Source organism: Myotis yumanensis, unplaced genomic scaffold, assembly GCF_028538775.1.
Source record: "Myotis yumanensis isolate MYYU_CA2020_CCGP unplaced genomic scaffold, mMyoYum1.0.hap1 SCAF_19, whole genome shotgun sequence".
NCBI lineage: Eukaryota > Metazoa > Chordata > Mammalia > Chiroptera > Vespertilionidae > Myotis > Myotis yumanensis.
In genome coordinates this window covers 25,844,219-25,870,311 of record NW_027223770.1, presented here as the reverse complement: position 1 = coordinate 25,870,311, position 26,093 = coordinate 25,844,219, and the positions used below count along the sequence as shown (strand labels likewise).

Below are 26,093 nucleotides of genomic sequence, written 5' to 3'. Positions count from 1 at the left end.
TAATGCAAGAAAATTATAATAATAATAAATAATAACAACTAGACATTTCCAGGCGTTCAGCAGGATGGCTTCCAGGAAAAACCCTGGCATTTCATGCACCTGTCCCTTCCCAGCCCAGCAAGAGCCCCTCCAGCTGCAGGTGCATTCCAGCCACAGCTGCGTAAAACCGCACTGTCACCTTCAGGACCGGGTAACATCAAACAGGACAGACTCGGAAGAACTGAATTTGGAGAAAAAAATGTTCTTTTTGCAGTTGTCAGAGATCCCAAAGGAAAAAAGAAAAAGGAACATAACTAAGTAACCAACACAGTAATATCGCCCTGGCCAGTGTGGCTCAGTTGGTTGAGCATCGCCCTGGTCACTGAGGGGTTGCTGGTTTGAGTTCCAATCGGGGCACATGCCTGGGTTGCAGGCTCAATCCTTGGTGGGGGGCCTGCAGGAAGCAGCCGACCTATGTGCTGCTTACACATCGATGTTCCTCTCTCCCTCTCTCTATCCCTTCCTCTCTCTCTAAAAATCAATTTAAAAAATCTTTAAACAAACAAACAAACAGTAATATCAATATCCAGAGAGAGGCAGGAGAGGGAGGAATGAACGAGAATGAGGGCCATCAGTCTTAGGAAAGAAAGCAGGTGGCAAAGCACAGCCTTTTTCAAACAGAACAACAGAAGCCCACAAAGCCCATTCCCAGGTGTGCCCTCGGGTCCACACAAGAACCCCCGGGGTAGGCAAAGGGGGCGTGGCAACCCCATCTGAGGGGGGGGGCACCAGGTACCAGAGGAGTTTGGATACTTGACCGCGGCCTGTGGTTGGTTGGTGCTGAGGACCAGGCCTGGGAGCGCCCGGCCCACGGCTCTTTCCTGAGCCACCAACTCACCCACAGGGAAGGTGTGCATCCAGCGCCTCCTGTTGGACGTGAGCTTCATGGGCATCCGTGAGGGGGCGAAGGGGTTGATCAGCGCCCGCTGCGGTGCGCAGCCCCCAGGTCGAACGTGCAGCATGGATTCCGCGCTGCCCACGTGGAACCGCCCTGGCGCGCTGGAGTCTCGCTGCGGCGGCTCCACCATGTTCTCCAGGGCATCTGCCGGTTACGGTAGAGATGAGACACGGAGACAAGCACAGAGCCACAGAGGAACCAGAACCAGGCAGTCCGTTCTGCCAAGGCTGCCAAGAACCTTGGACAGTACGCATGCCGAGCAGTGAGGGAAATGAGTAAAAGCACCAAACCAGGGAGAAGTGAAACCGTGGGTGTTTACTTTTTAAACACTTAGTCTCGGTCCCCAAATGACTGGCCCAATGAAGCCACATCCAAACTGACGGGGAGCACCACACATCGCCTAGACTTAAAGACCCTGCACTTTAAGCTGGTATACGTCAAGGGCAGGACTTGAATTGCCTCCGTGGAGATGGGGTGGGTATGTTCTGCATGTGAGAGGAACAATAAAATATATATATTTGGATGACCAGCGGGCCAGACCCTGGCAGAGACAGTCCATGTGCTCACTAAACCTGCTTGGTTTTCCTCGTAGGCACACAGACGGACAGCTCAGGTGGTTTGTACTCACTGCACTGGCATGGAAATCATTAAACGTGGACTTACTCCTGGCCACAATCCCCCACTCCTCCACCCCTCACTGCAGGAAGGAAGCTGCGCCCAGCTCTGCCCAGCTAGGCCCGGGCTTTGGCTCTGACCTCGAGTGCTGGTGTAGCCCAAGGAGCTGCTGACTTCATACTGGTGCAGGTGGGGGAGAGGGATCATGAGGATGTTGGCGCTCCTGCCCAGGGAGCTGTCATCGGAAGCCTGGCTCCTCACTTCCTCCGTGGGCAGCGCCCGGCTGGGCACGGAAGGGCTGGAGGAGACGTCGCAGGAGCTGGCACTCTTTCGACTGTGACTCTCCTGCTCGCGCACAGACCTGACCCGGGAGAGAGGACAAGTTACCGCCAAGGAAGGGATGCTGCCCCCAAACCTGTCACCAGCCCAAGCTACTTGGGAAACCAGTAACAAAAGTCCCCAATGAGCCTGGCCAGCGTGGTTCAGTGGTTGAGCGTTGACCTATGAACCAGGAGGTCAGGGTTCGATTCCCGGTCAGGGCACATGCCCAGATTGCAGGCTTGATCCCCAGTGTGGGGCGTGCAGGAGGCAGCCAATCCATGATTCTCTCTCATCACTGATGTTTCTCTCTCTCTCTCTCTCCCTCTCCCTTCCTCTTGGAAATCAGTAAAACTATATATTAAAAAATCCCCAATGAGATGTCCGAGTGTCTAGTAAAAAGCAGAAAAATGCAGAGCTAACAAAATGGCTGACCCAGAGAACCCCCATCCTCTCCAGCCTGCCCACACCCCACCCCCGGCTATTTGGCTAATTTGAATTGAAAACATTTTCGAGGTTGCTCTCATAAAGGTCCCTGCCGGACCTCACATTTTCTCAAGCAGTTTTTATATCCACCCCCAAGGGAATCGGGCAGAAAACCTGCAGGTGGCGAGGCGCTGAGCCCGGGATGGGCCTGGCAGCCTGAACACTTGAGCGTCGTAGGCATCATAATCTACTTGGATGGGAAGGGCATTCTCGGCTTCTTTTGGAGTCCCAAGAGCTGAAACACACAAATAATATGAATTGTCACCAAAACTCATTTTAACCAGATGCCTTCCAAGGGTCTTCATCAAAATCTGCAAGACATAATGATTATCATCATCATCATCATCTCCCCCTGAAAAAAAAAAAAGAGAGATGCCCTGACCAGTGAGGGTCAGTTGGATGGGCATCCTGCTGTGCACCAAAAGGTTGCTGGTTTGATTCCTGGTCAGGGCACAGGCCCGGGTTGCAGGCTCAATCCCCGGTAGGCAGCAGGCAGCCGGTAGATGTTCTGCTCTCACATCAATGTTTCTCTCTCTCCCTCTCCCTTCCTCTCTCTCTAAAAATTAACAAAAATATATTTTTTAAAAAGGATGATAACCATTCACCAGGTTATTGAGACATATGACTTATATGTCAAAGGATGTAGGGCCAAAACCGGTTTGGCTCAGTGGATAGAGCATCGGCCTGCGGACTGAAAAGTCCCAGGTTCGATTCCGGTCAAGGGCATGTACCTGGGTTGTGGGCACATCCCCAGTAGGAGATGTGCAGGAGGCAGCTGGTCGGTGTTTCTCTCTCATCGATGTTTCTAACTCTCTCTCTCTCTCTCTCTCCCTTCCTCTCTGTAAAAAATCAATAAACTATATTAAAAAAAAAAAAAAAAAAAGGATGTAGGAAAAGTATTAACACTAAGTAGAGGCGAGGTGATGGCAGTACCTCATTCTTCTGTAATCCCACTCTTACGATATCATAGGAAGATGATATCGTACTTTCAAACGTTCTCCCTGAGCCCTACAACTGGCCTGTCATTACCATCCATCTTGCAGCTGATAGGACAAATATATACAAGGTGGTTTAGGAACCCAGGTCTCCCAACGTGGCTGTGAACTGTTATGTGAGCTCACATCCTCTGTTGCCATGGCAGGCTGACTCTTTCTCAAGAGATGAAAGGAGGAAGATACTCACACGTGTCACGGCCATTTTTCGCTCTCTCGGAGGCAGGCTGAAGAAATAAAGAGAGAGTTAATCGCTCCCCTCCCTGGTGGAACAGGACTGACCACAAGGCACAGCAGTACAGGTGGACGCTCCCCAGGGGGGAGACCGTCTCATCCCTGACACTGATGGGAAGGCGGGAGCGCACGCCAGGCGCCTGCCTACCGTGGCCTCCAGCCCTGCCAGGGCCTTTCCTCCCGCCTCATACCCTGTTTGCTCTCACAACTCTACCCAGGGGACCCCTGGACCCCACTTCACAGGGAAGGCTAGAGAATAAGGGACTTGTTCAAAGGCACACAATTAGCAGGTGGCAGAGCCGAAGTCTAAGGTCAGCTCTTCAGACTCGTAAGAGTGGCATTTTTGTTAGCTGCAAATATGTTCTATTGAGTGGACATTTCATAGTTTATTTAGCCATTTCCTTATTATTTTCAACTTGTCACTATTATGAATAAAACTAGCCCAGCCGGCATGGCTTACTGGTTGAGTGTCAACCTATGAACCACGCACGGTTCATAGTAGGGGGCATGCAAGAAGCAGCCGATCAATGATTCTCTCTCAGCACTGGTGTTTCTATCTCTCTCTCCCTCTCCCTTCCCCTCTGAAATCAATAAAGACATATTTAAAAAAACAGAACAAAACAATAGACCGAGGTCTACTCAGATTCAATGTCCTCAGTTATTTCCTGAGACCACGTGGCCGGAAATAAAATGGTGTGCTCTTCATACACACGCTGCACTGCTTTTCATAAGAATCGGACACAAACCAGATACTCACGCACCCATTTCACAGACGTCTGGCCTAATTATTAATGGGTTTTAAACCTATTCGGTTTGGTAAGCAAAAATATGAGTCCCCACTCCTGTCTGAACGCGCCTTTCTTTAATGACCTGCTAGGATGTGATCTTTTTAACCTGTTTCCCCTTTGCTGCAACACGTCCCTGTCTTTGTCCCTGCCGGTACCTGAGAGGTCTCAGTGGGTGAACATACCAGTCACATCATAATAAAAATAGTTCTTTTTATTATTAAAAACTAAAAATAGTTCTTTGGCCATATTTTTGCCAAAGGTATTTCTTACATACGGGGGTTTGCCTTGTTATTTAATGTTGGGAATTGTAAAAAGTTCTAAAACAATTTCTTAAACTTATTTATTCCCTGGGGGGAAAGGGAGTTTCTCAGGACCAAAATAACCGCCTGGGTGTGTGACAGTCCCTCAAGGCTCTGCTGGCGGGTGACACCTACCTTCTTTCCGGCCAGTTTTATCCGGGGGGTGAAACTGTTACAAAAGAGCTGGCTTTTGGAGGTGTAGAAACTGTGAAAGAAACAAACAGGGTCATCAATCTAAACACCCTTTTTAAAAATATATATATTTTATTGATTTCAGAGAGGAAGGAAGAGGGAGAGGTAGAAACATCAATGATGAGAGAGAATCATTGATTGGCTGCCTCCTGCACACCCCCTACTGGGGACTGAGCCCGCAACCCGGGCATGTCCCCTTGACTGGAACGAACCCGGGGCCCTTCAGTCCGCAGGCTGATGCTCTATCTATTGAGCCAAACCAGCTAGGGCATGAACCCCCTTCTTTTTTAAACCTCAAGACACAGCTGAAATCGCAGCCCTGGATCAGCCGCCTCGTGAATGCCTTTGTCTCAGGCTTCCCTGGTCTCCCCAATTCTAACTTCTTTTGTAATTACTATAAAGCATTACTTATGCTTTCAATTGTGTTCGTGCTAGTTCTGATTCCTAACTGGATTAGAATTTCCTTCTTCTGGCAGAGATAAATCTATTTACGCCATAATAATTTTTCACCCAGATGCTTGGCGTGATGCTGGGCCCTGACCGGGAATCAAACTGTGACCGCCTGGTTCATAGATCGAGGCTCAACCACTGCGCCATGCTGGTCAGGCATGTACATAGAGAAGCTTTAAGCAACTGCTAGAGCTTTGCTTTCCACATCTTGACAAGAGACTTTACAGAGAAAATGGCAAGGAAGTTATCTGACATTCTGGTCACATACCACGAGTCAAGATCACGCCCACCTGTGGTTGATCCAGTGAGGAATATTATAGTCGTCGCCCAGACGGGAATCGCAAGGAGCACTCCGGTTATGCAGCTGCAAGCAAGAAAGTCAGGCACAGATCAGCTACGAAAACAAGTAGGCCACGCGACTGCTCCACTTCTGTTTCTCTTTTTCCTTCTTTTCATCTTTATTGCTCAAAGTATTACACAGCTCCTCCTTTCCCCCCCATTCACCTCTGCAGCCTGCCCCCGTCCCGCCCCCGCCCCCGAGCCCAACTCTTGTTTTTAATGAAAACTATTCTCAAGACCATCCCAGCCCTGGAAACTGGCCTTCAGTAAGCGATCCAAAACCAAATTACCTTGAACAACGGGACGGCATGTAACGGCTGCTCCCCCATGCACACCAAGTCCACACCAATTCCTAAAAATCAAAACAAAAAGAGGTTGGGGAGAGGCGAGGCGGGGAGAGGCAGAGATCAGTGCTCCAATCTATTATCGAGGTTATCTCACTGGGTCGGGGTCTGAGGCAGAGCCAACTTTCCGTGACAGGATTTACAACCCCCTGTGCTGCCTACGCAGCAAAGAAGTACATAGATGTGTTTTGTTCTTTCTCTGTTCCTGTTCCCCGGTCTGTCACACCTGCCACTATTTGGTGCTCAACAGTCAGCCTCTGCCTGCCTTGCAGATCACGATTTGCCACACAGACAGACAGGCCTCCATGACCAGGGTCAAGGCCAGACAGGGAAAGGAACCTTGTCATCTCCGTGAAAAGCCAGACGATTCCAGTCACTTAATAGGGCGTCTTTACTGGCAATTGGCATTTCCGTTCCCAGCCCCATCCTGTTGTGGAAGCACAGATGAAATGGGGGCCCGGGGTGCGAGCTGGGGAAGCACAGCACCCCACGGAGGGAGGGCTGCACTGGACGATCTGATGGGGCTTCCCCGTGTGGCTGATGGACTGGTTCCTGGAAAACGATCACCCCCACAAGGGCTCCCCAGTGTCAAATATGTTTGGGAAACTCAGGGCACCAGGTATGCCCTTTAGAGATAAGCAGGGAACCCTGACATATTAAAATCTGAAATTAGGGCCCTCGCTGGTGTGGCTCAGTGGATACAGCACCGGCCTGCAGACTGAACGTCCCAGGTTTGATTCCGATCAAGGACACATGCCCCTGTTGCGGGCTCGATCCCCAGTAGGGGGCCTGCAGGAGACAGCCGATCAATGATTCTCTCTCATCATGGATGTTTCTATCTCTCTCTCCCTCTCCCTTCCTCTTTGAAGTCAATAAAAATATATTTAAAAAAAAATCTGAACTTAGGGAATGGGCTTAAATGTGTATGACCCAAGTTCTCCCAAACCACTCTGACCATGGAATTCTTTGTCGCCTGACACCACTCACACTCCCCGACCTCCGATGCACAGAGCCAGGGGAAGTGAGTTCTAAGGGGAAGTCAGCAGTTCCCAGGGAGCGTTACCGTTATCTATCATCCGCTGCTTGGTCAGGATCATGAGTAGACGGTCCACTTCGAACACACCCACCCCAGGCGTGATCACCACGGACATCTGCCCAGTTCGGTCAAAGTTGCGGTTGATGTAGTGCTTGTCAAACACTGGAAATGAAGCAAAAGAAATCCTCCAATGGGGATGTTACAGCTTTTGGGAAACCAGCCACGGGCAAGACCCTCTCTTCTCGGAGCATTTTACCTGTATCGCTACCAGAGCAACTGCCACATGCTGACCTGGTTTCTAGTTGGTCACACGCATGCCTGCCTGTCCCCTTTTACATTAAGAACTGCCTCACACAAGACTATGTCACTGTCGCCTTTGTTCATTGCTCTCCATTGATACTTGCCTTGTGCAGCCAGCCCTATAGGCTCAAACTTCATGTCATTAGTTTCCACAAATGAGGCAGCATTAAAACTTCTAAGAATAAAATACTACCCTGGCTGGTTTGGCTCGGTGGATAAAGTGTTGGCCTGTAGAATGAAGGGTCCCAGATTTGATTCTGGTCAAGGGCACATGCCCGGGGTTACAGGCTCAATCCCTAGTGGGGGGCGTGCAGGAGGCAGCCGGTCAGTGATTCTCTCTCATCGTTGATGTTTCTCTCTCCCTCTCCCCCTCCCTTCCTCTCTGAAATAAATAAAAATATATATTTTTAAAAACAGAATCAAATACTAATTTCGGACAATATTTAAAAGAGATGGGCCAGAACCAAGTTAATTTTTATTTCTGGCCTGTGAAATTCTCACTATGGAAAATCAGTGATATCCAAATATGACAGAAGACTCGTTAATAAAAGACCCCAGGCTCTGGAATGCCCAGCGCCCGAGTGCAGGCCGTGGGAGGGTGATATGCACAGTGAAGTGCCCACACAGGGTCCCTTCCACCGCTGGTCGGCGCCAGACAGATGCCTAACCGGGGCTGGTCCGATCAGATGCTCTCTGCTGGGAACGTGGAATTCGGAACAGAGAGCAGAGCCGGGGTTGCTGGGACATGAACACAGTTCGAGGAATTCCTGCCGCCGCGCTTCCCAGAGCCACCCTGGCCCCCACATCCTTCGACATGGGGTTCAAGCCTTTCTCGGCTGCCCCCCGAGCCCCTGTACCTGTAGAGTAAATTTCCCTTTTTGTTGAAATGAATTTAGTAGGTTTCTGGTGTTTGCAAACTAACAGAGGAATGTAGGGACAAACATCAGGAAGAAATCCCACCACACTCTTAACAACGCCGCTCTGAGAAGGAGCCCGACAGTGGCAGGAAGGGGAGAATTTCTTCACTATCCCTCTCCATGACTTGAAGTCTAGGCACACGGGTCACTTTTGTAATTTTTTTAAAAAGTTGATTGAAAACATTGCCTGGGAGCAGCTGAGGGCCGGGGTGAAAAAGAGTAAGAATATAGTTTAGTAAAACAAAGAGCCAAGAGGATCCCCAGCGCTTTACTCTGAGGTTACCCTGAGAAACAGGTGAGAACAGCAAGTTAAGTTCCCAGCAGAAGACCTAAGAGCTACATTTTGGCCGTCAGAAGTTAATGCTCTCAATTAATTTGGGGGGTAGGCGGTGTGAACATCACCAACCAGGCCTGGGTCTTTGGCATCGACACAGAGAAGTTCAGAGTCATGCGGTCAGCAGGATGCCTACTCACGGTGGCGCTGAACTCACTCACCGTTGAAGGACAGGTTGATGGCCTCTAGGTAGTTCCCTTGTGCTGAGGTAGAATTGTCTCCTGGAGGGAAGCCCTCTGAAGCGAGAGACACAAGAGAAGGAAAACAGCTCATGAGAAAGTCTTGTAAAGCAAGCTGAAGGTGCCTGGCTCCACAGGACACCCCCATACCCTGCAGTGGGGACATTATCGAACCTACTGCATGTGTAATGAACAATCGGACCCAACCAGAAGCAAAAACCTGAGCCCAGCCAGTGTGGCTCAGTGATTGAGCATCAACCTAGGAACCAGGAGGTCACAGTTCGATTCCCGGCCAGGGCACGTGTCCAGGTTGCAGGCTCAATCCCCAGTGTGGGGCGTGCAAGAGGCAGCCGATCCATGATTCTCTCTCATCGTTGGTGTTTCTATCTCTCTCTCTCCCTTTTCCTACCTCTCTGAAATCAATTAAAAAAAATAAATAAATAAAATTTTTTTTTAAAGAAACCTGACGGAAGCAGAAACTACACACAGCACTGGAAGGGGAACAAGCATGAACCTCTTCTCCCAGCCTTGTCCTACACCTCTCTTCCCCGCTGCACCTTCTACCCCATGGATGCAGTACCTGCCTGTTCCAGTCGCACCAACACTGGATACTGGATGAAGAGTTTTTTAATGGTCACCAGGAGTGACGTCCATTCTTCTCTCCTCTCATTCTGCACCACCACTCTGAAAGGAGCATCATCATGAAACAGGTATCAGTCAACTACTACTCACAGGACAGCAGGTCCCTTAGAGGGTTGCAAGGAAAGGAGAAGAGAGATGGGATTCCCAAAGTTAGGGAAATTTATCATACAATTATAAGTGATAAAGTCAAGTACATTTAACAAATATTAACAAAGAAATGTAATAATGTCAATAACCACATAGATTGAAATGAAGAAAATATTTTAAAATTGCCTTGGCCTGGCTGGTGTGGCTCAGTGGTTACAGTATCAGCTCGCACACCTAAGGGCTGTGGGTTTGATTCCCAGTTAAGGGCATGTACCTGACCACTGACTCAGGTTCTCCATTAAGTCAACACTTGGTGGGGGAGGGGAGGGAAGAAAGGGGAAATTGCTTAAGCAGACCAAACAAAAAAGTTTTGGAGACAATTAAGGAAATCTGAATATGTATTAGATATTGGATAATACTATAGAATTATTATTAATTTTGTTAAAGGTGATTATGATTTTAAAAAATTGTGGGTATATATGTGATTACACTGTGATTATACATGGAAATGCCCTTACTCTTAAGATATGCAGAGGAACAAAATGTTATAATATCTATAATTTACTCTCAAACATAATTTAGCCACAAAAAGAACAGATGAAACTAATATAACAACTGTTAAAACCAGGCGTTGGGTATATGGGTTCATTATATTACTCATTCTTTTCTGCAAGTTTGAAATATTTCCCACAAAAAGTTTGGGGAGTCGTAAGGCAATGTAGTATCCTAGACTGGACTGTGGAACAACAGAATACGTAAATGGATAACTAGTGAAACTGAGAAAAGTCTGAAACTCAGTGAATAGCAATGTTCTTGTAGTTTTGACCAATGTACCTTGGTTATGACATGTTAACAGAGAAAACTGGGGAAGGGTATATGGGAACTCTCTAGATTATCTTTGCAACTTCTCTGTAAACCTAAAATTACTCCAAAATACAAAGGTTAATTATAAAAAAAAAAAGTTAGGAAAGAAACCACCAAGAAACAAAGAGATGGGTTTCTAGTGAAGGACCCAAAACATACTTATAAAAGTCTTCATAGAATCGCCCCTTGTGATCCTGCCGAATTGAGGCTCGGTTTACCTCGGGAAATTCATCTGAAACAGAGAAAACAAAGATGAGATTGAAAAGAGAGACTCAGTTTCTCTGCTCCCATGTTCCTGGGTTGAACATTTGCATCACAAAAATAAATAAATAGCATGATGTGTCTATGAAGTTGGTTTAAGATGAATCACAGCCCACGGACTTCTTGCACCCGCTAAGGGGCTGTGCTATTTGCCACTTAACCGACCGTTGAACAGGAAGGGTGAGCAAGATGGAGTAAAGGGAAAGAAGATAATAAGGAATGAATGAGCTTAACAAAAAAAGAACTAGGAGAAAGACGTACTCACCAAGCGATTTTGCATCATAGAAAGTTCTAGAAAATAGGACCACTGTCACTTCATGACTACAGTTCTTCTCCTAGGCATGAGTAGAGAAAAAGAAGGCTCAGGTTTATTCCATTTCCTTCACATGAAGCAGCCCACATGAACGCAGCATTCTCAGTGCTAGGAGGCATGGTGGGTAGACAGTCTCAGATAACATCAGGTAATTACAGGTTGCACAAGGCGATGAAGAGAGCGCTGCTGGACTCAGTCCTGGCGCTGAGACTTAGCACTACGTGACCATGGGCAAGTTACCTCAAGCTCCAGGCACGTGGTAAATGCTTTGAAAGCTGCAAATCACCAAAAAAAGTATAGGTCCCTGCCTCCCAGCTCTTGATTTGGCATGAAATAGACCAGCCCAGTGTCTAAGGATCATGGTATTTATATCTGCGTCAGTGTTGTTGTTTTTTTAAAAATAATGTTTATTGATTTCAGGGAGGAAGGGAGAGGGAGAGAGAGAAACATCAATGAGGAGAGAGAATCATGGATCGGCTGCCTCCTGCACGCCCCCTACTGGGGATCGAGCCCGCAACCCGGGCATGTACCCTGACCTGGAATCAAACCGTGACCTCCTGGTGCATAGATCAATGCTCAACCGTTGAGCCACGCCGGCCAGGCAGTGTTTTCTAATTTCTACATACGTGCAGTTTAGGGAACGTGAACAGAACTGCTGGTGGTGGATGTCAGACTCAAAGACACCCCCACATCCTGTCACTGTCATAGGATGAGGACTGGGGGCTGCTCGAGAGGCAGGGGTTGAAGCCAAGGCAATGCATTCCCTTTGGACTGGGATAGGGACTAGTGAGAAGCACTCCCATGGAGCCTGGAGACCAAGGAAGTGGAGTGTTTACAGGTGGCATGAAATCTGGCTTGCAACAGGGAGCCCGCCTTCCAGGTCCAAACTCAAAAGTAAACAACATTCTAGCTCCTAAAATGTATAGTTAAAATAATAATAATAATAACAATAATAATAATAATAATAAATGTATGGTTAGCTGCTGTTTCAAATACATATATCCAATCTCCGTAAGTTCTCTGAGGGCAAGCATTAAATTTCTATTTTCTTTAACCTTCAGAGCTGGAGGACATTTTCCCTATGTTGCTGAGGAAAGAGGATGAGACTTAGATTACATTGAGACCCAGACCCTACTGAGACCTGACTATGTGCAGCTAATTTAAAACACCTTGTGAGTTAGTGACTATTATTATCATCTCGATTCTAATAGATAAGAAAACGGAGGCTCAGAGAGACTGAATTCTTCTCAAATATAAAGAAGCTAATCAGAGCTGAACCATAATTTGAATCCCAGTCTATCTGAATCCAGACTCCATGCTCTTTTCTGCCACATGTGTGACCTCAAATACTTCTTTTTAACAAATTTTATTTATTGATTTGAGAGAGAGAAAGAGAGAGGCATAGATTTGTTGTTCCACTTGTGCATTCACTGATTTCTTCTTGGATGTGCCCTGACCGGTAATGAAACCTACAACCATGGCATCTCAGGATGACGCTCGAACCAATCCAGCTACCGGCCAGGGCCACTGTTTCTTTTTATGTTGTTGCTCTGGCTAGAACTTCTAGGACAATGTTGAGTACTAGTGGTGACAGCAGGCATCCTTATACTGTTCCTGATCTTAAGGGGGAAAGTTATCAGTCTTTTCACATTGGGTATGATATTAACTATGGGTTTTTCATAAATGCTTTTTACAATGTCGAGGCGATTAAAGTAATTTACATCGAGTCTCATCAACTTAGGCTTTAGCTAAGATACCTCAATTAAATACAGTTTAATAGAAACAGTGTATTTTTTAAATCTGCATTGGAAAACATTTGCTCGATGAGACTGAGTACATAAGAGGAAACATACCTTCCACTTGGTAAAGAGATCGGCAAGGAAACCATTCACAGCTTTCTCAAAATACAGATCCCCTGAAAAGGAACAAGAAGAGGGTGAGGACAATCTGTCATTCTTGCTGACAATTACCTCTCAGTAAAGTCACAGGAATGGGACTAGTCCAAGAGAAGGCGGGTTCTGCTACGTCCTCAAACGAGATCATAAAAGCCAGACATACAAAAGGGGTTTCAACCTAGACTTTCTATGGGGTCAAATTCAGCATTCACCTCACTGAGTGAGAGGCCATGGCTTCGAGGTAAAATGCAAGATTGAAAAAGCTCTGACGACTGGAAAATACGGTGGGTCTTCAAAATGAGAGAACCATCTAATTTCCAAACATGATCATTTTCATAGGGAGGCGTGCAGTTCATTAGATGATCAGGTGGACCCTGGCATTGGCTGAATTACCATTTTCAGTTCCTGCTGTTTTTGAGTGATTTTGATGACCCGCAGGAAAAAAGGAATTTGTAATTTTATAAAACACAAATTCGAACTGCGTGCACCATGAAGCTGGTGTTGGACACAGTATCCACACTGCCTAGCACCTTTACTGTTCTCTACTTGTATCGTTCGAATAAAATGAGATTTCCGGGATGATAGGACGAGAAATGAAAGATAGCAAAGAAAGTACTGGTTCACAGAGTCACTCTCTTTATGACTTTTGACCCTGCAGTCACAGGACAATTAAAGATCTACTGGCATTATGAGTGTTTGTGCTTTAGTTTATCTTTTTGTTTACCTTTTAAAGCTTTGCCACGTGTCATGTAGTTCAGTATATGGAAAATATATAAATTGTTTGTTTGTTTTAGCGTTTGAGGATTTGTAAAAATCCCAGGAACACATCGTTAGAGAATGTCAAGGGCTTACTGTCAATGATAACAACTTGGGAGAAACCAGAAACTTCTCCCCATTAGCAGTGACAGCCAGCATTTAGGGACAGTACCATAAATATCAAAATCCCACATTTCACAGCTCATCTGAATAAATATGTAAACCATAGCCGACGTAGAACGGAACACCACCTGAAATAAACGAAAACATGACTGCATTAGAAAAGCAATGATGTAGAGTTTCAGCTCGCCATTCTTAATGAACGCAGTGGTTTTTAGCATAGTCACAATGTTACGCAACCATCAGCGCTAATGCCAGGACATTTTATCACTCCGAAAAGAAACACATACCCACTAGCAGTTACTCTCTCCTACCCTCTTCCGTGTCTCTGTGGATTTGTCTCTTGTGAACATGAACACCTCACATAAATGGAATCATACAATCTGTGGCCTTTTCTAACTGGTTTCTCTCACTTGGCATAATGTTTTCAAGGTTCAGCATGAATCATCACCTCTTTTTTTTTTTTTAATCCTCACCAGAGAATATTGTTCCATTGATTTTTAGAAAGTGGAAGAGAGAGGGAAAGACAGAGAGAAATATCGATGTGAGAGAAACACACAATTGGTTGCCTCCTGCAGGAGCCCTGACCAGGGTCCGGGCTGGGGAGGAGCCTGCAACTGAGGTATGTGCTCTTGACTGGGAACGAACCCGAGACCTTTCGGTCCACAGGCCAACGCTCTACCCACTGAACCTAGAGCCAAACCAGCTAGGGCTCATTCTTTTTTTAATTGAATAACCTTCTATTGTATGGCTATACCATACTGTGTTTACCTACTCATCAGCTGATGGGCATTCCTGGTTGTTTCCACTTTTTGCTATGTGAATAATTCCGCTACAAACATTTGTATGCAAGTTTTTGTGTGAACACATATTTTCAATTCTCTCAGGCATGTACCTGTGAGTGTAATGGCTGGGTCATTTGGTGATTCTACATTTAACCTTTGGAGGAACCGCCAAATTGTTCCACAGTGGCCGTGCCATGTTACATTCACCCCGGGAGTGTGTGCAGGTTCTAATTTCTCCCCATCCTCTCTAACACTTGTCATTTTCCTTTTTAAAATTTTTTATCATAGCCATCCTAGTGAGTTTGAGGTGGTAGCTCAGTAGGGTTTTGACTGACATTTCCCTAATGATATAGAACATCTTCTCACGTGTTTATTCGTCAATTGGGCTGTTTGTCTTCCTTTTTTAAAGAGAATTAATCAGCCTTAACCGGTTTGGCTCAGTAGATAGAGCACTGGGCTGCGGACTGAAGGGTCCCAGGTTCGACTTCGGTCCAGGGCATGTACCTTGGTTGTGGGCACATCCCCTACTGGGGATGCAGCTGATCGATGTTTCTAACTCTCTATCCCTCTCCCTTCCTCTCTGTAAAAAATCAATAAAATATATTTTAAAAAATAATAAAGTGAATTAGTCATTTACTATATTTGAGTCTCTTTCAAAGATACTTTAAAACCTTCTAGTTAATGTCGATTATAACTTTTTCTATCATATTTCAATATCTATGTAGAAATATAGCCATATTAATGTTGCCATTCTTAATTTAGAATTTGGGGTGTTTTTTATTATTTTATTATTAAAAGTTCCAAAATACAAAAACGATTTTTTTAAAAATCATACAGCAGCCACCCACATACCCACCACCTAAATCCTATACTGAACATACCACCCATCACCATCTAGCCATCCCTCGCCATCTATCAATCAACCCACCGTATTTTTTTCTATATAAAAATAACTTACAGACATTAATACTCCCTCTCTTTTTATGTTTTCTAATTCTAAAAATTTGGAGGCTGGAAAACCAGGTACTTGAACTGGTTATAAAGTAATTTTTGCTTGTTTCTCTGTTTTGTTTTTATTTCAGGTCTTAGACATCACGATTCGGGGAAATGAAACAAAACAAAAAAACAACAACACATTTTCTCCATCTTACCCTGGTATCTTCACTGATATAACCACACATGACCTTCTCATTCTTGACCCACAGCTCACCAGCCTGTGCCCTGAAAGGAGAAACACACACACAAGTTATTACAAGTCTTACATGAACCATGAAGACACGGTGGTGACTTCCGGGCAGCTCACTCTACTCTGTTACTTCTACGCAAGTGACCTGGCCAGCTACAGATTTCCAGAGATAGTGCCATGGACGGATTACACAACATGAGGAATTCCTAGAGCATGTTGTCTATGCACAACAGGAACTCTTAATCTGAGCATCCACAGACAGCACGTGGGTCTGAAAAAAAGGCTACAGGGAAGCCATGAACCCTCTCCAGTGATGCAAATTTTGTTCTGGGCAGAGTACTGCAGCTTTTGTCAAATCTTAAAAGGGTCCATATGTCACAAAAAACAACTAAGAAGCACTGATGAGCATTTCTGCTAATCCCAGTTTTAACACCGTCAGTCTCAACAGAAACAAAATCCATCTTTAATATCAGGATTAGAAGATAGGCAGTTAGAAGGCAAGAAGGGACAGAGGCCCTATACCCGTGGTTGGCAAACTGCGGCTCGAGAGCCACATGCGGCTCTTTGGCCCCTTGAGTGTGGCTCTTCCTAAGCCTTAGGAGTACCCTAATTAAGTTAATAACACTGTACCTACCTATATAGTTTAAGTTTAAAAAATTTGGCTCTCAAAAGAAATTTCAATCGTTGTACTGTTGATATTTGGCTCTGTTGACTAATGAGTTTGCCAACCACTGGCCTATACAAGGAGGTCAATCTAGTGAATAATTTTCATGGCAACTTGCTATTGTGTTTTGGGGGCTTCTTGTTTTCTCGTCTGCCACTTGTTAAGACTATAAAATGGGTAGAACAGTGAAAGAACATGGCCTTTAGCACCGACCAGCCCGGAGGGCAACCAATCAATGTTCCTCTCCCACATGATGTTTTTCTCTCTCTCTAAAAAAAAAAAAATCAGTGGAAAATATCCTCAGGTCTTATGAGTCAAAACAAACCCAAGACAGCCCAGCCAGTATGCGCAGTGGTTGCGCGTCCAATTTATGGCTGAATCATAAAACATCCCTTTTTGGGGAAAAAAATCCCCTTATCCTTTTTTTCTTTCCCAATTAAGTAGTTCAGACCAATCAAACAACCCTAGTAGCTGGTATAAAAGTTCTTTTCAAAATGATCCTGGCTAATAAATGTAGAAAGAATGACTGAATTAGAAAACCACCATCTCACAACAATCATCAGTGGATAAAACCATTAGGTAAAAAGTTGATGGGGAACTTCAGGCTACATCACCGGAGCCCACCTCTCAACCTTAACATGATTAAGTGAGCCAACCAGGTGCAAATATGCTTGTACATGTGCAACAAATTTCAGGAAAGACACAGTGTCTTCTAAGGAAAAGGATTATATATTTCATTATACACATCTTTGTACCACCAGCTTTACTATGTATATAGAAGCGTGCTTTTTTAATTTAAAGGGGGGGGTCTCTTCTTAACAAACTGAAATATAGAAATAACTTTAATAAATCAAGAGTAATTCAATACAGTTAAAAAGGCAGAATTGCCCAGCCAGTTTGGCTCAGTGGATAGAGCGTTGGCCTGTGGACTGAAGGGTCCTGAGTTTGATTCCAGTCAAGGGCACATGCCTGGGTTGCAGGCTCAATCGCTAGTGGCGGGGGTGCAGGAGGCAGCTGATCCATGATTCTCTCCCATCATTAATGTTTCTATCTCTCTCTCCCTCTCCCTTCCTCTCTGGAGTCAATAAAATATGTATTTTTAAAAAAAGGTTTGATTAAGTATGTTCATCTGAGGCTTTTCCCAATTCTAAAGTTATGAGTCTAGACCTTCTTTGTTACCGAACACCAGGTGGCTTCAGCAGCTGCCTGGACTCTGGTGCATTTTGGGGGGCGGGGGGGGGGGGGGGGGGGGGGGGGGGGGGGGCGGCGCGGGGTTTGGTTTGTTTTAGCCAGAAAAGAACCTAACATTTTAAACTATTGTGTATTTCATTATAGGGTCATCCATTGGCCTCAAATGCTGTCTGCAGCCCCATGGCTGCATTACATCCTGCTCCCACTGACTAGCCGATAAGTTGAGAGTCATGTAATACCTACCTGATGCCAGCAAATTCCACCTTCTGAGTGATGTAGGCGCATGTGCTGACCTAAGGGAAGAGGGGGAGGTTTAACAATACATCGGGGCCATAAAAGGTCATCAAGAAAGGCTCCAGGCTGTCTCACCCCTCCTAACAACCCCAAGTTCAATTAGCCTGGGAGAAACAGCTTTATAGGAAAGCCTGCTGGGGCAGGTCCAACAGCAGGGTCTTAAGAGTTTGGCAAGTACAGACAATAGTAAAGACCAGGTGGATAAGCAGCCAGCTTCACCGATATACTTATCCTCACCGTGTTTGCATGCGTACCTAAATTTACATACTCATATATAGAACATTTCGTTCTCATGTTAGCTCTCATTTCGGAAAATAGAACCCTCCTTCTATCACTGAAAATGAGCAAAGAGCCCCAGCCAGTTTGGTTCCAGTCAAGGGCACGGATCTTGGTTGCAGGCTCGATCCCTGGCCCTGGTTGGGGCATGTGCAGGAGGCAACCAATCGATGTGTCTCTCTCACATCGATGTTTCTCTCTCTCTGTCTCTCCCCCCTCCCTTCCACTCTCTCTGAAAATCAAAGAAAAAATATCCTCAGGTGAGGATTAACCAAAAAAAAAAAATGAGCAAAGATTTTTTTTCTGAAAATATGCACTGCGTGGAAATTCCACCTATAATTTGTTGTTTCATAGTACTAAAAAAATCCAATAAGGAGAATTTTCAGCACCAGCTCACAATTTTGATGAACTCATCATTTTAGGTGGAAAACGTAAATTAAAGATAAAATAAGGAAAATGGGAGGAGGGTACGGCAAAAGCAGTCTGACCTGGAAGCAGTGAGGTCTGGGTTTTAGCTCAGTGCTGACTGCTCCTAGCCTTCTAGTCTCGGCCAATCACCTAACATCTCAATCTCAGTTTTCACATCTAAAAATTAGGGGTAATAAATAGCTGTCCACAAGGAGGACATGTGAGGTGCAAATGAAAACAAGGGAAAATTCGAAAACTAGAGTTTTATTCAAATGTCAAATAATATTATAATTTCCCATTCAAACCAAAAATGCAGAGTAAAACTCTCCGATAATAGACAAGCAAAACAAAGCCAAAAAAAAAATAGAAAGAAAAAACTAGGAAAAAAGCCCTGGCCAGTGCGGCTCAGTTGGTTGGGCCTCTTCCCAGCACTGGAAGGTCACAGTTTCGATTCCCAGAAGAAAAAAATAAAAAACACGGTGAAAAGTAATGGAGGAAGATACAGAAAATGTTCCCAATAATTGTCTGTGATGCTGCAATTTGAAATGACTGTAAGCTCTTCTCCCTTACTGGATCCTCTAATCTCTATGAGAACATGGATTATTAATATAATATAAAAAGGCACAGACTTTAAAAAAATCGTATCTTACCAAACTTTTCTTTAGTCTCCACATATCCCCACGGCCAATATATTGATCCTTAAAGGTTAGCTCCACTAGATCAAGGGTCACATCCTAGAAAAGACAATCAAACATATCCCTCTGCATCATTCTGCCTCACTGCACGGGCATGAGATAATGCCCGTCACATGGAGACACCTTTTGGCAAAAAAGAAATTACTGGAAGACCATCCAATAGCAGCACCATGACAAACAGATTTTATCCTGCCGACAACGGTTTCTGAGAACAGGTGATGAGTCTGTAACAGAGGCTATAGCAGCTGAATCACGGTTAAGTGCCAAGAGCACCAGAGTACTAGTTCTGGGTTTCAGTTTTTTCCTCTTTTTATTGACTGGACTGGGGTGACACTGCTTAATAAAATTATACAGGTTTCAGATGCACAATTCCACAGTACATCACCTGTACACTCTATTGTGTTGTTTTAGTCTTAATTCTGACACACAAATATGACATCAAGGTTTGTTTTATTTCCCTAGATAATGTCAATAATACCTTCTAGAAGATTTTTACCTATTATAGCATTGTTTCTAGACGCGCGAGACTATAAAGAAAATTTAGTATTTTAATAGAAAACTTTACTTGTAGCTTCACAAACACACACAGATATCTATACACAAAATCTTTAAAAAGGGAGGAGAAAATATATATATACACACACACACATAAATATTTTTTTAAAAGATTCCATCCTTATAGAAAGAGGGGCAAAAAGGGGGGGGGGGCATTTTAAATGCAACTTAGGTTAATCTAAATAACCTACATGTGACTGCATATTTCATAGTCTGACACTATACGTAAGTAACTCATTATTTCCTTAGAGGCATAACCTCAAGGAAGGGTGCTAATCATCCCGGAAAGATATTCAGGTCCAGAACAAAGACATACCTTAGGGTCTACGACATTCACATAGACATCTTGATAAGGTCTTAGACGAAACACTTGGGTCACGGTCTGGTCCACACTGATAGTTTCTGAAACAGAGAAGAAATCTAGTAATACATTCTGGAAAAAAGCAGGTACATATATTCTAATTCATAAATACTCAGACGTTCAGGAAGCAACACAACTGACCCTTTGCTATGGATGAGCCATGCTCTCTGCCTACCAGGAGCTTAAAATTTAGAATTCTCTGCTTTCCAGATGACATAAGCAGATAAAGACCTGAGCCTGCAGTGTTTCCTGCAGTGTCTGGGATAGTAAAGTATAAAAATCTTAAGAGAAGAGAGATGGAACTTTTTCTTACCTTTCTGTAAATCTTCCTTAAGTGACTTGACTTGCAAAAGCAGAGGGCTGGGGGGAAAAAGCAACAAAAAGATGGGATGCTATAAGCAGTAACTAATTAGCTTTCTTCATGCAACCCCCCTCTAAAAGGTAAACAAATGACTCTGGACATATTGTAACTTACAGCACAACAAAGTAATCCTGCACCTACACTCAAGGAAATGGAAAAATGCTACAGAATGTTTCTCTCTCTCTTTTTAAAATCTTTATTGTTGAAAGTATTACATAGGTCCTCTTCCCCTCCCCCGCATCCCCATTGATCTTTTCCAGCCTGCCAGAATTTTTCATAGAGTTGTCAATTCGGCTTCAAAAACAGAAAGAATGGTCCTGGCCAGTGTGCTCAGTGGTTAGAATGCTGGCTGGTGCACCAAAGTGTCGAGGGTTCAATTCCCAGTTAAGGACACATACCTGGGTTGCAGGGTCAATGCCTGGCCCTAGCTGGGGCTTGTGCAGGAGGCAACCAATCAATGCTCGCTTCTCTCTCTCTCTCTCTCTCTCTCTCTCATTCTCTCTCCCCCCTCCTTTCCTTCCACTCTCTCTAAAAATCAATGGGAAAAAATGTCCTCAAGTGAGGATTAATAACAAATAAAAAACAGAAAGAATGAAAAAAAAAAACAGAAAGAATGCACCACTTTTTAAAAGATGATGGGCTTACCGCATCCTAGAGGCAGGAGCATTTTTATCCCAAGGCAAAGAGCTGTCTTGCTAGTCAAGCCCCTTAAACAAAATCTCATCTGGAAACAGCCGCCAGTCAGCTCCCCTGACCTGTCAGGCACTCACCTGTACTCATCGTTGGGGTGAGCAATCTCCACAATGTCCCCAAGCTTGATGTGAGGAAACACTTTGGGGTTCATGACCAGCTCATCATCTGAAAGACAATTCGGCCGTCCCCAGCAGGAAACACTCACGTGAGTGACAGGTGTGGTACGTGTTCTCACACTGGGTCCTCCCACCCCCTCGGGCGGGTATGACAGGACAATCCCTTATATTTATCCAAAATGATGCAAAGGTACTGTCTCCATACGACCCTCACAATGAATCTTTGGATCTAGCAGAAATGAGGATATACCCTAGAACAGGTTAAGGGTAAACAGCTAGTAACAGCACAGCCAGGACTGACTGCTTAGGCCAGAGCTCCGTCTACCTAACGCCCACCACCTCTCATATGTCATGAAAGTCAAGCCAAATAAAATGGAAAAAACTTCCGATACCATTCACATTAAGATCCAAAGAGACCCTTAAAATAAAGGGCGGACATGGTTTCGTGCTTTGTTTGGGAGAGAACTCTTGCAAATACAACATACTCAAAGCCATAAAGATGGGAGTGATTTTTTTTTTTTCTCTTTTGATATTTCGGGAAAGACATGGCCTTTAACTAAGCTAAAATCATGACAAATAAGTATATCTAAATTTCAAACATAATCAGATCCAATCAAAATTCAGCCTGGGAACCAAAGCACTGGGTTAATCCCAAATTTTATTATATATATAGTTATTTTTTTTATTGATTTTAGAGAGGAAGGGAGAAAGAGAAAGAAACATCCACGTGAGAGAGAATCATCGACTGGCTGCCTCCCACATGCATCCCAACCAGGGGGATCAAGCCCACCACCTGGGCATATGCCCAGGTGGGGAATCAAACCAGCAACCAACCTTTCAGTGCATGGGACAATGCTCAGCCAACTGAGCTACACCGGCCAGGGCTTCTGTGGCATATTGTTTCCATTGACAGTTTTATGCCAAATCCTCTGTTTTATGACAGTTTTGTCCCAACTCCCACCGTCCGAATGAAGCTCCCTGAGCATGCATTCCTTCTGCTTCACCTTATCATTTCCTTTTTGCACGTCTGTCTCTTCAAGCTGAATGCCCCTCAGGGACAAGAGACCTTATCATGCTCATAACCTTTATGTTTGGCACAGGTGTGCACCTGAGAGTGGTTGGATGTGTTTTTATTTATAATCCTACAGGAAACAGGGTACAGCACCTAGCCACCTGGGCCTCGTCAACAGGAAAAAGCAGACTTGTATGCATCGTGTCTACTACCACATAGGGTGGGGCACAAGTAGGTTTCCAGGTGTTCGTATGGAAAATAATACAAAAATTAATAAGTAATAACACAAGAATAAACTCTGTGTTTCGTGTACTCACAACTGGACACCTACTTGTGCCCCACCCTGTGGCATCCGTCCCTCTACCAAACGTGATTTGTGTTGGCTGTTCAGTTCTCCTTCCCCCATGTTTAGGCAGCATCAGCCGCACGCCAAGGATAATGTTAACCACAGAGGGTGAGTTTTAGCAGAAGTTGTTTTAAGTATAGCAATGCCTGGTTACCCTGGTCCTGGTCATGATAGTGGCTACATTTATGGAGTGGCACTAACAAGCCTGGTGTTTTGCTAAGTACTTTCCATACATCACCTAACTTGACCACCACAACATCTTATGACAGAGAAACTAATGTTTTTCCACCGGGCTGGCGTGGCTCATTGGTTGAGCATCAACCTATGAACCAGGAGGTCATGGCTCAATTCCCAGTCAGGACACATGCCTGGGTTGCAGGCTCAATCCTCAGTGCGGAGCATGCAGGAGGCAGCCGATCAATGGTTCTCTCTCATCATTGGTGTTCCTATCTCTCTCTCCCTCTCTGAAATCAATAAAAACTATACTAAAAAAAACAACAAAAACACGATTGTTTTTCCTTTTTTGGCAGCCCTTGCCTTTGGAGCAAATGCATACTAAAATACAATTTTAAAACAACTCATTGTGTTGTTAATTCCAATTGCTGAAGCAAATAAGGTTGTTAAGACAGAAGAGAAAATTATTTATTTAGCAAAAAAATCATATTACTAAGTGTCCTCTGCTGCAGATTTATAGACTCAAGTGCTCAGAGAAAAGACATAAGGCCCGTGGATGTGTAGATACGATAAACCAGGGGCTGGCCAGGATCACAGGGAAAGTCAGAGGCAGAGCTGACACTCTGGATTCTGGTTAGCGCAGGACAACATGCCGTGTTTCTGCCCCTTCTCACATGGCCTCAGAGCCATGCAAAGCTTCATGCTTTGATCATACCTGTCTCATGCACATCTGCTATTTCTCTCTCATTGAATGTAAGTTTCTCTTTTCCGCCAAACCAGTGCAGGCTGATTTAACACCCTTCAATTTAACAAATGAAAGGTGTTAATTGGTAATATTCACAATGTTCCTTAAAAGTCAGAGTGCAGCCCTAGCCGGTTTGGCTCAGCCTGCAGACTGAGGGGTCCCAGGTTCGATTCTGGTCAAGGGCATGTACCTTGGTTGTGGGCACATCCCCAGTGGGGGGTGTGCAGGAGGCAGCTGATTGATGTTTCTAACTCTCTATCCCTCTTCCTTCCTCTCTGTAAAAAATCAATAAAATATATATTTTTTTAAAAAAGTCAGTACAGCCTGGCTGGTATTGCTCAGTGGTTGAGCATTGACCTACAAACCAGTAGGTCACAGTTCGATTCCCGGTCAGCCTGTTTGTGGGCTCCATCCCCAGTAGGGGGCGTGAAGGAGGCAGCTGATCACTGATTCTCTTTCATCATGGATGTACTATCTCTCACTCCCTTCCTCTCTGAAATCAAAAAAAAAAAAAAAAAAAACCTTAAAAAATAGGTCCAAGTGCAAATGCTTTTAAAAAAGGCCTGGCCCTAGCCGGTTTGGCTCAGTGGATAAAAGGGTCCCAGGTTTGATTCCGGTCAAGGGCAGGTACCTTGATTGCAGGCTTCTCCCGGGCCTGGGCCCTGGTCGGGGCTCGTGCAGGAGGCAACCAATTAATGTGTTTCTCTCACATCGATGTTTCTCTCTGTCTTTCCCTCTCTCTTCTACTCTCCCTAAAAAATCAATGGAAAAATATCCTCAGGTGAGGATTAACAACAACAACAAAAAAAAAAGTAGAAAAAGAAAGAAAGAAAAGGTCTGTACTCTCTGCGCCTACTGCCCTTCCACTACGGTGTTATACTTGCTGCTTCGCTCAGACAAGTTTCCTGTCTCGCCTTCACGGTCACACGAGCCAGTGTGTCATTTTCAAGGCACTGGACACACCAGGACCTCGGCCAACTCACACAACGCCCAATTGATACTGACCACTGCCCCCAAAGCCCTTCTTGTGGATGACCAGCTTGTAGACCTTTGTGGTTCTCATCTTGCACGGCGGTTTCCTTCAGCTGTTCCAGGCTTGGGGGAGAGAAGTCATCTTGCCTCCCTGCCCTTGAGAAACACAAACAAAAAGGCGGTCAGACTTCGCCTTGCAACTGCTCTTCGATTTGAACCTCCTGCACAAACCGTTGCTGCTCAGGGAAGAGGTGGCACCAAACCCGTGGATGAAAAATAACGCCTCCAAGGAGGGATGGAGGACAAAGAGGACCAGAGAATTTGGGGGACGAGAGGATTGGGGGCCACGCTCTTGTCCTTCCTCCAAGAAGAAGACATTCATTCTATCACACTCCTGGAGTGAGAAGGGGGCACTCATTACCTGGCCTCCATCTCCACCAATAACACTCAAGTCATCAAGCGCTTTGAAAAGGTAAGCGCACTCCTTCTGTGGGAGGAGAGCGTGGGCCGGGGCGAGCTGACTTGGCCAAAACCTCTCGGGAGGCTGAGAGGCATGGCCACAGTTCCTGTTTGGCCATCCATGTCGAGGGCAAATAAGAGCATAAATGGGAGGAAGGCGCGGGTTCATGCCCCGCACCTCCATCCGTGCAAACTCGCAGCGGGTCCTCCGCACGTTCACTCATTTCACGGCGGAGGCCGCTGAGGTTCAGAGACGTGCAGAGCCTGGTCTCAGGTCACACAGCGGGTTGGGGGTGGGGCCTCCCTCTTGTTCCCCAAACCCGGGCCCCGGCTGGCAGCTCCACTCACCCGCAGCGCCGGACCCCCTTCCCGCTTCAGCCCGGGGCCCCGAGGACCGGACCTTCGCCAGGTCCCTCGCGCCTCCTCGGGGCGCCCCTGTCGACGCCTCGGTCGCCCCCCGCCCCGTGCAGCTCTCGTGCCGGAGGTCCAGCCGCCGACCCGCTCGCCCGCCCCAGCGGAGGAGCGCTCACCTGAGAACCCGCGCCGCGCCGGTGGCTCCGCCCCGCGGCTACGCCCCCTTCCCGCCCACCCGCCCCGGGCCGCTCTGGCCCGGCCTCCGCCTCGTCTCGGTGTCCGCGCGACTTCCGCATCCGGGCCTCGCGCCGGGGGCGGGGCGTCGCGGGGGGCGGGGCGGGGCGTCGCGTGCAGACTCCTGCTCCCGCTGCCCCGTGCATTTCCCGCTGTGCAGGCCTGAAGACCTCAGTAAGCCGCTTAGAGGAAATGCCTTTACCTTCTAGTCATTTCTAAACAAATACGAGCCTGAGATCTACGTTTCCAACTTAGTGGTACCCCCAACGAGGCAAATTCAGCAGAGTCTCCTCCCCGGACCTATAAGGGGAATGTTATGTATGGACCCTCATCCGGCCTTACCGGGGCTACTGAGAGGCCCAACATGGTTTCTGGGAGAACTTAGGTAAAATACGAAGGGCGAAGCACGTGTGACTCAGTGCGATCGCCCCTGCTGGAAAGTACCCGTTTTGAGGGGCTTTACAAAGCCTTTTCCAAACCCCAGATAACGTGTGTGCTGGCCTGGTTATTCATA

At 45.8% G+C, this 26,093-nt stretch overlaps 1 protein-coding gene across 8 annotated transcripts in view; it reads right to left on the bottom strand.

The window, feature by feature from the left end:
* The window catches only part of DEPDC5 (DEP domain containing 5, GATOR1 subcomplex subunit), a 62,215-nt gene extending 36,667 nt beyond the window's left edge, over nt 1-25,548 (bottom strand). For 7 of the 8 annotated variants that reach the window (XM_070399484.1, XM_070399487.1, XM_070399486.1 and 4 more), the window contains exons 1-22: nt 25,522-25,548; nt 24,566-24,688; nt 21,245-21,332; nt 20,427-20,473; nt 20,069-20,154; nt 19,153-19,236; nt 17,768-17,817; nt 15,635-15,704; nt 13,751-13,829; nt 12,781-12,842; nt 10,880-10,949; nt 10,513-10,585; nt 9,341-9,444; nt 8,743-8,817; nt 7,058-7,192; nt 5,941-6,002; nt 5,602-5,675; nt 4,805-4,874; nt 3,539-3,575; nt 2,471-2,591; nt 1,693-1,913; nt 878-1,081 (exon numbers count right to left, since the gene is read on the bottom strand). In XM_070399484.1, coding sequence (XP_070255585.1) covers nt 878-1,081; nt 1,693-1,913; nt 2,471-2,591; nt 3,539-3,575; nt 4,805-4,874; nt 5,602-5,675; nt 5,941-6,002; nt 7,058-7,192; nt 8,743-8,817; nt 9,341-9,444; nt 10,513-10,585; nt 10,880-10,949; nt 12,781-12,842; nt 13,751-13,829; nt 15,635-15,704; nt 17,768-17,817; nt 19,153-19,236; nt 20,069-20,154; nt 20,427-20,473; nt 21,245-21,332; nt 24,566-24,623 — 1,870 coding nt within the window. In that variant the 5' untranslated portion in view covers nt 24,624-24,688; nt 25,522-25,548. Of the gene's footprint in view, nt 1-877; nt 1,082-1,692; nt 1,914-2,470; nt 2,592-3,538; nt 3,576-4,804; nt 4,875-5,601; nt 5,676-5,940; nt 6,003-7,057; nt 7,193-8,742; nt 8,818-9,340; nt 9,445-10,512; nt 10,586-10,879; nt 10,950-12,780; nt 12,843-13,750; nt 13,830-15,634; nt 15,705-17,767; nt 17,818-19,152; nt 19,237-20,068; nt 20,155-20,426; nt 20,474-21,244; nt 21,333-24,565; nt 24,689-25,339; nt 25,374-25,521 lie in introns of those variants that run through there. The other variant, XM_070399485.1, reaches the window with a different exon arrangement.
* Nucleotides 25,549-26,093: the final 545 nt, after the last annotated feature.